The 11,835-nt window shown below is 36.4% G+C and overlaps 1 protein-coding gene across 1 annotated transcript; it reads right to left on the bottom strand.

Moving 5' to 3' along the window:
• Positions 1-221: 221 nt before the first annotated feature.
• rac2 (Rac family small GTPase 2) lies at positions 222-11,215 on the bottom strand. The gene is made up of 7 exons (XM_031736066.2): positions 11,065-11,215; positions 4,802-4,873; positions 3,115-3,232; positions 2,451-2,513; positions 1,560-1,719; positions 1,163-1,296; positions 222-757 (listed from the first exon to the last, which is right to left on the bottom strand). The coding sequence occupies exons 1-6, from the start codon at positions 11,097-11,099 to the stop codon at positions 1,166-1,168; spliced, it is 579 nt and encodes a 192-aa protein (XP_031591926.1). The 5' UTR covers positions 11,100-11,215; the 3' UTR covers positions 222-757; positions 1,163-1,165.
• Positions 11,216-11,835: the final 620 nt, after the last annotated feature.

Raw genomic sequence — 11,835 nt, 5'->3', positions numbered from 1 at the left:
TTGTACATCTAAATTTTATTTCATTTGTGGCATGGTGCTGTTTGAGTCTGAACATGTTCAACTTACTACAAGAAAAAGATGCTGTTCTCTACAATATATAAAAAAGGACAGAGTATAGACGATATCAGCAGCTGTGTCAATATGAGAATTTTATATCCTCCAGAATTCAGTATCAGGATTCACTCCAAAAGGTCACATGTTGTGGAGAAATAATGTGAATCTTTTATGCAATCAAATGTTTTATTTTAACTTTAATAGCACAACAAATAATACATTTGTTAATAAATCTTATTCAGACACAAGTTTGCTTGTTGCTTGCTTCCTCACATAAAACGACCATTTCTGCTCCTTACATTCATCACCCTCAAAACAGCACACAGTGAACAAATCATACTGAAACACTGTGTTTATTTCAGTTACAAAAGTTATTTTTATTTTAGGCTTCACGAAACACATATATATTGTTGGCAGTACTTTAGATGATGGCAGCATGCTGCTCTCAGACTTACACTTACACTCAAAGGGTAAATCTATAATCTCTAAACTGGTATATTTTACAAAGAAACTGCTGCAGCATCTGGATTTGGACTTAAGAACTCGTTGGCATTTCTAAAACAATAGCAAACCTGCACACCATACATTGTTTTGTTTTTTGTTTTGTTTAAAGTTGTAGATATACATTAGAGACATGGCAGAATTTGCATATATTCTTCAGGGTCTGCAGTCCTTTTCTCTTCTTCTGTGCTCCTGTGAGAATCTAAAACAAAGGTCACATAAATCATGAGGTTAAATTGAAGCCTGTGGGACAAAATGACTCCAATAATATTTAGGACAAATTTGTTTTTCCTCTGCAAAAAAGTGAAATTGAATATGAAGAAGATAAAACATTTTCTCTTCTGTCTTGTGTTGTGTTTATTTATGTCTTTTTCTTTTCTCTTTATTGTCTCTGTCCAGTATATGTGTGAGAACAAACTTCTGAATCACCTCTTAGTGATAAGTGTCTACAATAGCTTCAGACTTATGATCAAGGGAAAGAAAATAAGCCCTCAAACCTCTACTCTCCTTTATGTGTTCATTTAATGAACGAGTTAACTTTGTTTCTCTCTTTTTCAAATGTCTAATCTCTCTTCCTCCTCTTCCTCTGTGTTTTCTTCAGTCGTACCGTTTACAGCAGCGAGCAGGGCTTCTTCTTGACCTTGGCGGGCTGAGGGCAGAGGACGGCGCGAATGGCTTCATCAAACACAGTCTTCAGACCACGCTGGGTCAAGGCTGAGCACTCCAGGTATTTAACTGCATCTATACATGCAAAGACACATATATGTTAATAAAAGAAGAGAAAGAACCACAAAGACAAAGACAGAGAAGAAAGGTTTGCTGGTACTGGAGAAGAATAAGTTCAACTTTCAAAGAATATAAATGAGTCAACTACAGGTACCATACTGTTACTGTGATACCAGGAAATGAGAGAAATAACAAAATGCTAGTTTCATATCATCATTGGTGAGGAGAGCTTCAAATCTTAAAGTGCTTTTCAAGCAAATAAAGTAAGAGTGACTGACCTATCTCCTTAGCCAGAGCTAGACCCTGTGGATAGGTGATAGGCGCCAGCTTCTTGTCCTTCAGTTTCTCAATGGTATCTTTTTCATCCCTCAGATCCAGCTTAGTGCCAACCAGGATGATGGGCGTGGAGGGGCAGTGGTGACGGACCTCAGGATACCACTGGCAGAATACAGAGTAAAGCAAGACTAAATAAGAGGCGAGAAAGGGGAACACGCAAAATCAAGGAACGTGTTAGAGGCGAAAAACAGAATCAAAGGTGAAGGGAGATGAAGCTCTGATGCCAGGTGTTACAGAGAGGTGGATGAAGGCTTAACATGAAAAACAAATGATATGCTGGAGCTATGAAAGATGAGAGAAATGCATCATCCAACTTTCACCCACAGCATCAATCATTCATTCACATTTATTTTCAGACCTGTTTTGGCTTTTCCTCCATTTTCTTTTATCCAAGTACCTATTATTTTATTATTATTATTATCATTATTATTATTATTATTATTATTATTATTATTATTATTATTATTATTATTATTGTTATTTTCTCTGTAATAAATTACTGTTTTTCTCTATCCTCTTATTTTCTCAATTAATCCACAAGCCAGTGATTGTTGTAGGCTATGACTGGAAAATCGAAGCTGTGTTGTGGAGTAGCTACGTCACAAAGCAGCTATTTCCATGGGGTTTATGGATATTACCTGATGAGATCTACTGCTGTTTCTTTCAGTCACTTTATTTTCAGTGTCTTACCATGCTCATATTTAACCCACTGTGGAAGTTTTAATAAAACACAATTAGAAATTTGCATATTTTTGTTCCGTTTGTTCCTTTTTACATTTTGTTCCTTGGCAGCTGAGAGACAGACCTCATAAAAAAAAACAGCCAAAACTGACCTTAGCTCTGACGTTCTCATAGGATGCCGGGCTAACCAGGGAGAAGCAGATTAGGAAAACATCCTGGATACAGAGACAAGGAGACAAAGAATTAGAATAGGTTTTTAGATGCTGCAGTTTTAATTAGCTGACATAGTTACAGTTCTGTCGCTGTAACTTTAAGTCCATTACTTCTTGCCGAGCTCTAAAAGTTGAATTCTCACACAACTGAAATGCTTTCCACATTACATCTCGAAGGAAGAATATCTTGCTTGCGTTTTTTTTATATTTATTATAACATTTCTAACATTTATATTTACAATAAACAACACGTTTTCCATTTATTTTCTTGATTTTTCTACTGTTTCTTCTTTTCAGACAACTGGGCAGATATCAGACTGAGCAGCACTCATCACTTTGGCAAGTTTTGTGATAAACAGATAACTTCAAACTTCAAACAGAAACTTCAAAACTAAACTGCAAGTCATAAAGTCATAAACTGAACTAATAACTAATAATTATTAATAAAGAAAGTAATAAAAATGATCCAAACCCCTGTGTCCTTACTGAAAACTAAGCCTAACTCCTACTTTGGACTTTTTGGGTCTAATAAATTCGGCTTTTTTTTAAGGACAAAGTTTTTTTTGAAATGTACTTGAGCATGCATGTGTGTGTGATTTGTTACCGTCTGTGGGTAGGACAGTGGGCGGAGCCTGTCATAATCTTCCTGTCCAGCTGTATCCCAGAGGCCCAGGTTGACCGGCTTGCTGTCCACCATCACATTAGCTGAATAGTTGTCGAATCTGTGGGGAGAGAAGAGAAAGTCAACAATCAGTCGACCAGTCAACCAGTCATAGGCAGCCTTTCATTTCATTGGTTATTCATTAATTAAACAATCCTTCAGTTCACTGATTGTTTAACCAGTGAAACTCCTGTAATGGGGGGGAAAAAACAGGACCATACTTGAAATACCACTGTTCACAAAAACATTAACCAACAACATTACTTTGGTTAGTTTGACACAGAAGTCATACTAACCATGTCTGTGTCATGAGAGCATAACATATAATGAGGCAGGGCTGCCCTCGTGTGGTCACAAATAAGCATAACAGTGTAATTTCTCAGTGTTGGTGTTTATATTTCTGGGCTTCCAGTTGCACCTGAAGAAGTTAATGTGTAAATGTGTTGACTCTTAATCATTTTTATGAAGTTCTGGTCCTTCATGTTGCAGAGTGCAGCATTACATCATTGAAGATCTGAGGTTTATCATAACCTGTCTAATAATCATTTATTATGCTTCCCTAGATCTTTTATTGCCTTCATTCTAATATGGCTTACATGTAATATTTGTGGACTGTATTCTTTTATAAGGTTTTATTTTTTCATTTAGGCACCAGCACCCACTGGTGGAAGAAGCATTCAATTTTTTGCTGAAGTAAAAGTGCCGATACTGCATTCATTTTTTTCTTTCAATATTTATTTCAATATTCAAACGTCCTGCATGTAGGGCTTAAATTTCTGACTGTTTACATTAGAGATTGTGCTAATTATTAATTTGCCACTTAAACCTTTTAATTTTTTTTGGTTTATAAAACTGTAGAAATAGCAAGCAAAAATGAGACTTAATGGCCAAAAATGGCCAGAAAGGTTGTATAGTGTTTTAAACCACTTGCCCAAACCTCAAGACTATTTACAATAAACAGGAAATATTCAATAAATAAATACAAATAAATAAATGTATACAGGAAAAAGGATCAGATTGGATTTGGAAAACAGTTGCTAATCGAGTAATATTGTTATCTTTTTTTTAACTTTTAATATGGAGAAGGTTAGTTTATATAAAAACAATACATTTAAAAATACTTCACATATTAGATTCATATTTAGCTGAATTTTACATAAAACTGTTCAAATTTCCATTTAAAATGTAGTGAAAGTATTATGTTGCATGGACATACAACACTCTAATACTTGACTTGTTCAGTTCCAGCGCTGTCAGGAATATTGTCAACAATATTTATTGTTAAAAAGAAAAGAAAAGCCCATCTTGCTTCTTTCCTCTTTTCTTTCACCGTGTGCAGAAAGCAGCTGACTTTTGATCAAACACGCTTTGAAGCACAAATATGTTTTAATAACCTGCAGGCTGATGCCAGCCCAAACCTGCCTGTGTTACAGTCAGACATTTCCAGTTGGACTGCAGCACATGTGTGCATCTTCTCTATAATATTTGTCCGTGTGTCCTGGCACAGTGCACGACTGATCATGTGTACCATGAAGACATGTGCATGTACCTGTAGGTGCCTCACGGAGAGACCGCGAGAGTGTTTATGTCTGTATTTCTGTGTGTGTAGATGTGTGTTTGTAGTACTCACACAGTAGGAATGTACTCTCCAGGGAAGGCATTGGTTGTGTAGCTGATGAGAAGACATGTTTTACCCACAGCTCTGGATAACACAAGTAAAAACACAGAGATGTCAGGAAAGAGACATAGGCAATGACAAAAACCCCCCACAAGAGACAGTAAATGTTACTATACTGTATATATATATATATATATATACATATTGTACAACAGGAGATGATGCAACATGCACGCCTATACACATCAGTCACACTCCAAGTTTAAAGTTTTTCTGGAAGTGCAGTATATTTATTCTGTGAGCAACTCGCCCAGTTCCTTTGTTGACGTCATTGTTCGAAAATACTGTCACGGTCAAAAATAACACATTCAACAAATACAGATTTCATGGACACGCTGACATCTGTAAACAGCGTTTTTGTGTTTCTAATTTGCAGAAAGTCAGTGATCTGTGTTCAGCTTGTCCCAACATCCACAGTGATGAAACTGCATGGCTGCCTGCAAGGTGATCCAGCAAGTATCGACTAGCCTGCTTCTTATTTAGTTTCCACAGATTTGCTGCCAGCATTTTAACAGCAGCACACAGAACTCGAGCCCTGGTTTCACCGCAGCACTCATATTTCATGTTGATTACACTCTGGATACATCTGATTGGTCATAAGCTAATAGGAGTGGCTACAGCCTTTTTGCTTTCATCAAACAGAATTCTGTAGAGGCTCTTATCTGACAGACGGAGATCAGAACCCCTGATTGGATCGGTCTTTATCACACTTATTGATAAATAACCTTTTTTTTGCTTACATAAATAACCAAGCAAATCCAGTCTGCAAGGAACCCATCGGCTCGTCCTTTTTCTCAGTCTGCCTGTGACTCTGTGCCATACAAGACATTTGTGACGTACAAGCGTTTATCAAATAAAGCAGGTTTGTACTGGTCCTCTCGATGGTTTTGCTCAGAACTCTCATATACTCCCACCTTTTACTCAAACCAGATTAACACAATAGAAATATTTTAAAATCCCACAATAAGATTAATAATTTTGTGGAACTTTGAACTATTATCTAGAAGAAATTGAGCTTCCCCCATTGTCTCCCCCCAAAAACTTTTTATGTTTAATATGTAAATCAAATAAAATGTTGGCATATTTCTCTTATACAAAATATTTTTTGGTTATTTTAAGTATTATTACATTGTATATTATTAAAAGTTGTTATACAAAAATATGGAAGGGATGACACATCATCATTATCAACTGACGCTTCCACTGTGGCTACACTTGTTAGCACGTTTCTTTACTTTCATGGCTGCTTAGTGTTATAGTACAAGTGTAATGAGTATATATTTTAGTGTTTTTCAGCACAAACATTTGTAATAAACAACAACAACAACAAACTTTTATACTATGTAGCTGGTTAATTTTATTTTTTATTAATTATAAAATCTAAATATGTTCTGACTAGAAAAAAAAGCATGACATAGAAACTACAAAATGGCAGTCATTCCAAAAGTTAGCATTTTAAAAAGACCAGCCCTGCTGACGAGATGACTCAGTAGTGATATGAGCAACGCAGATAACAGCTATAAAAGCTGTCAGAGTGCGTGTGAGCATTTCTATCTCTGTGAGGACAAGTCTGAGCTTTAGAGGTCAAGTCTGATGAAATTTTGTCAGTTTGTAACTTTTTCCAAAGGCTCCTGTGGGTTTAAGATTTAGACTCACTGTTAAGGTTAAAACAGGGTTTAGGTCAAATGCAGAGGTTGAGTCAGGGATGTGGGTCACACATTAAATAATGCCATTAAAAGCTCTCATAAGTATAGCATTACATGCGTGTGCTTTGTGGTCGTGTGTGAGTCAAAAAGGAACCGCGCTGTTTCAGAAGCATCGGTTTGAGCTGAAAACAGGAACTAGCCACACCGAGCTATTAAAAAAAAGAAAAAAAGATTTCTGCCTCACATCTCTCTCTATCTGCTTCATAATCTGCTTTTCCATGAACATGTTTTATCCTATCGTTTTAACCTATTGTGACATTTCATTTCTTTTGGTCCCATCTAAAAAGAATAAAACGTCAATAAATGGTGATGAATGGTTTCAACCAGACTGAGGCCAAATGGTGTCAGTTAGCTAGCTGCATAGCTCTACAGCTGCATGTAAGAAAAAATAAAACTGAGTAAACTTTAATGTCTCAAAGGGGGCTTGACTTTTTTGTTACTCATTAGGTTTACTGTATTTTACAAATAATTATATCTGTAGCTGTATAACTGTTGTGCTTTAGTAGTCGTATAACTGCTAACTCAGCACTCACTTTAGCAGGAGAATTCAATTAAATAAAATTTTATTTATACAGCGTGAAATCAAAACAACAGCTGCCTCAAGGCACTTTATATTGTAAGGTAGACCCTACAATAATACATACAGAGAAAAACCCAGCAATCATGTGGCCCCCTATGAGCAAACACTTTGGTGACAGTGGGAAGGAAAAACTCCCTTTTAACAGGAAGAAACCTCCAGCAGAACCAGGCTCAGGGAGGGGCGGGGCCATCTGCCAGGTGAGAGAAGGAAGACAGGATAAAAGACATGCAAGAGAACGTCTAATATACCCAAGAAGTCCAACTCTCTGCTCGCAAGTCCTTAAAAAAGTCTTATGCAGCCAATATATATGAGTGTATATGTGCAGCAAACAGCTGTGGTAAATTACCTTTCTCTGAGTTTTAGGAATGTGACGGCACCATGAGCCACTTTCTAACATCCGCCATTTTGACTTCAGGCATGAAAACAGCAGCAGCAGACAATTTCCTGACAGAGGTCAGCTTCAACCACCACAACTAGCTACTGCTTATACACCCATGAAAGTTTCAGAAATGTTTATATACACTTGTAGAGGGAAGTGAATATGTATACATATAAGTCCTTAACTGACCTGCCAGCAGATAGCAACAGAATGCTAGCTTTTTCTGAGAAAAAGCAACTTCGCTATAAGAAACAGAAAAGACAGAAACTTCATTTTATTTCAGTTCAGGCACATTAATGATGCTTTGTTTGAAACAGTAAGTTAGCTGCCTTCATCTCTACTTTTCAAGGACTATCTTGAAAACCTGTCAGATTATGTACAATACAATTAGCTGTGGTGTGGCTCTCCAAATTTCTTTTCTTTCTAGTGTTAGATTTAATTTAACATTTATAACCTGCTGGCCCATTTACCTTTAAAGTAACCCGTTTATTTTGTAAGGTTTTAATGATACAATCATCAGACTGTAGGATGTTCATTAACTTGGCTGCTAATTAAACCATGTGCTTAAATCATTCACATTGTTGTTCAACAACGTCTCCTTTTTTGGAGTTAGTTAAGGAAAATGGATTTTCCAACACAGCTGATGAGCTCTGATTGCATCCTCAGCTCCAAATTCTCTACTTATGCCAAAGATCATCGCAAGTGTCAAGACAGCTTGCAAATTTCTTATTTCATGAAGTTATTTTACTTTCTGCTGAAATGTACTGTGTTTATACTCGAGATAAAAATCTTTAAAACGTAATCAGAGATATGACTGATTGTCTGCTATAATGTCACATGAAGATTTGCCAGTATTGTTGAGCCAGTGAAGATTTTAAAAGCCTTTTAAATGCTTGTGCTGTTAAACTGTAAATACCACGACTCTTGCAGCGGACTTCCCTACAACATGAAACCGACTTCCTCTTCTCCATCAGCAGTTAAGTTTAACTACTGTGCGTATGTATCTATATATACACTGTTAGCGCCTAGCAGAGGTTAAAAAATGAGAAATCAATGTGGAAATTACCACCACCATCATTAGCTTTCTGGCTGTCACATAAAAATGATACATAGACTTTCAAAAGGGCTGGCTGGGTTATTTGCAATGTATCTTTCAAATATTTCAAAAGGCAACATTTTGAAAACCTTTTCACAATATTTCCTTTTATTCATGTGGCCACAGGTGTAAAACTGGGCACATCTCCAAGCTCTTCTCAATTTTTCTTTTAAACAGAAAGAATGACTTCCTCCTGCTTGTGTAATCCACTGAAGTGAACCGACTGCCTTTGTCTTGGTGTTGTGTTTTTAATAGAGGTGGACGAATTAATCCAAATATTGATACCAACACAGATATTGGTATCAGATTGATTCAGTGCTTTAAGTTAAGTCTGTAGTCCATTGAATCTGTTAAATAAATTATTTCTTTTGCACATAGCATAATATTCCTTAAACAACATATTAAAAAACGTCTAAACCTTTTTGTGTTGACTGCAAGTCTATTTTATTTATACCCTATAGAACATTCAAACAACAGAAGCTGACCCAAAGTGCTTTTGAGACATGAACATTAAATTCTGGGTCTCTGAAAAACCCAGTTTGAAAATTCATGAGAAACTAAAAGGTGTGTTTTGTTGTTTTATCTAATTATTGTGGAAAGTAAAAATCATTAAAATGTGTTCAGAATTTGCAAATTAATAATGTCCCTAATAATGTCTCATAAGTCGTGAAACACTGCACTTCCCTATATAAACTATTATAGGTTAAAAGTGTGAGTATTGGTATCCGCAGTACTGGCCCTGTATTTACTTGGTATCGTCATATTTGCAGTACTAGTTTGTACACAGCACTAGTTGTAAAGAAACAAGTAATAAAGGTGGAACTGAAATCTAGGTCAAGTTCTGGAGTGGAGTCAAAAGTAATGAAATAAGATCTACAAAAAGTTCAGCTTGTTTACCTCTGCAGTGCTTATTGTAGCAGGATATATTCACGTCAGAAACTGCGACTTATTATTGCTTATTTTTTTTGCTTTACATGTTTTGTCACTTATTTTTAGTGAACTGTCTTTATTTACTTTAGGACACTTAAATTACATAAAACCTTTTTTAATGGAAGCTTTTGGTTGGCAGCTACTAAAAAACAGCTTCTTAAGAAAAATAACAATACAAGTTATTTAAACAAAACAAGAAATTTATCAAAGTATGAATATGTTGGTTAACATAAAACCTGACTGCTGTTGGTTTCCTGTTGACAGCCAACAATTGATGCTTCTCTTGATTAATTATGACTGTTATTTAATTATCTATTTATTCTATATTCTGTAGTAGTCACTGTAACCATTGTCACTTGTCACTGTAACCATAACAATGAAGGTGCCTTCATAAATTCAAATATATATATATATATATGTATACATTTGCTCCTTTCATAGAGTTCTCAAGCTGAAGCATATTTGAACACTACAAAAAATGTTAGAGAAAACACACAATTATTTTTTTTTTTAAATGTCAAATTTTAAATCATGTTTTGCATTTGTTTAAATCACTTGAACTGTTATTTTTCATGTGAGGTCTTTTTAGTAGCTGACAATCAAAGGCTTTCAATAAAAAAAAGGTTTTATGTAAATGTAGCATGCTAAATGAAATAGAGCCAACACCACATGATTCCCTTTCCAAATATTTACACACGTCACTGTTACGGCTTCTCTCTCTGCAATTTTTTAAATCAGTGTCACACACCAGGAAGCTCTGCACACACGCTGCAGTACCTGTGTGCTACCTCTGGATGGTTAACTGTCTGTGTTAAAGTGTTTACTGAACTATTTTTGAGAAACAACTGTAGGACTTCCGCTTTACAATTTCCTTCACTTTGACAGCCAGCCATTTTGCCCCACCTTCAACGAAAGACGCATTTGATGGCAGACGGTGGCTCATCCAAACTTCTTACGCGAGCACATTTCACCCTTTAGGGCAAATAAATTCAACAACTTTTCAGATGTCAAAAACACAATGAGGTTAATCATTTACACATTTGAGCTTCTGCTTCTTTATTGCCTCTTCTTTTTTTAGTCATACTTTTCTCCCACTTTGTTTGTATTTTCTGAACTGATCTTTGTGGCATCTATCGGATTTTCATCTTTGAAGAGGAGTTCTGCTGCCTTAAAGCATTTTCCTGCATGTTGTGGCCTGCATGGCTCATCCAGCGCGCTCAGTGTGAATCACCGCTGTCAAACACACACCTTAAGATCTACATGTTAACACTGGACATAAAACACAAGTACAGAAGTTTCTTTTACGCTTTTACGCTGAACCGAACAGCAATCTTGCTGTAGTGGGTCAAACTGTTGCTCCTACCATGTGACAACCTTTGACAGCTCTATCTGATTACCCTGAAATTCAGAGCCTGGGGCCAATCCCCATTTACATGTCAGCTGGGCGACCACTGTGTAATTCAAAGCTTGAAGGCCTCTTTAATTTATAACACACTGGTTAAAATTAGTAAAATAATAGCATACCCATCTCCCACGACCACACATTTGATAGCCTGCATCCTGTTCCGCTCAGCTTCGTCTGTGCTCTTCACTCTGAAAGAAACAGACTCAGAGAGGAAGGCTGAGAGACGCTGAAGAGCATGCAACTACAGGAAATTGTTGCACACCTCCCTCCCCCTTCTTTTGCTGCCTCTTTTTTTCTTACTCAGCCTCTCTCCCTTCATTTTTGCACTCATCTCCTTCTTCCTGTTTTGTTTTTTTCTTCTTTCAAACAACAGACCTTAAGCTGAAAGCTACCAATACCAATAAGACACCCATAAAAAAATTAATGTGAAGGGTGTTGAAAAGCAGTCTCGGTTGCAACAGAGAAGACTGTGAAATGGCCACAAAGAGGAAGGTTCTGCTAACAATAAGAGCTTTATTTAAAACTTCCTCTACTGTTGGGCATTTACCATTCAATGCAGACCAGCATGTCCGGAACATACGGAAGCTAAAATTAATTTACCTCAAATTTCATTTTGCTATAAAAAAAATTGAATTCCGTAAACCTCATTAATTAAAGACATGCACTCACACGCGCGGTTACATTTCCCTTGGTTTACACAACCTAACACTGACTCACATTCACTTCCTGGTGTTTTCTGCAGTATGTGTCTAATGGTGATCTTAAAACAACATTAAACCTTGTTATCACTCCTGGTGCACTCCTGATACTATGAAACACATTTATGTCCTCACAGTGTGAGTGATACAAGTAACCACCTGCAAATAAAAGTTTATTGTCGGTTAACTTCA

Source organism: Oreochromis aureus, linkage group 6 (genome assembly GCF_013358895.1).
Source record: "Oreochromis aureus strain Israel breed Guangdong linkage group 6, ZZ_aureus, whole genome shotgun sequence".
Taxonomy (NCBI): Eukaryota; Metazoa; Chordata; class Actinopteri; order Cichliformes; family Cichlidae; genus Oreochromis; species Oreochromis aureus.
This window is presented reverse-complemented; position numbering and strand designations above follow the sequence as displayed.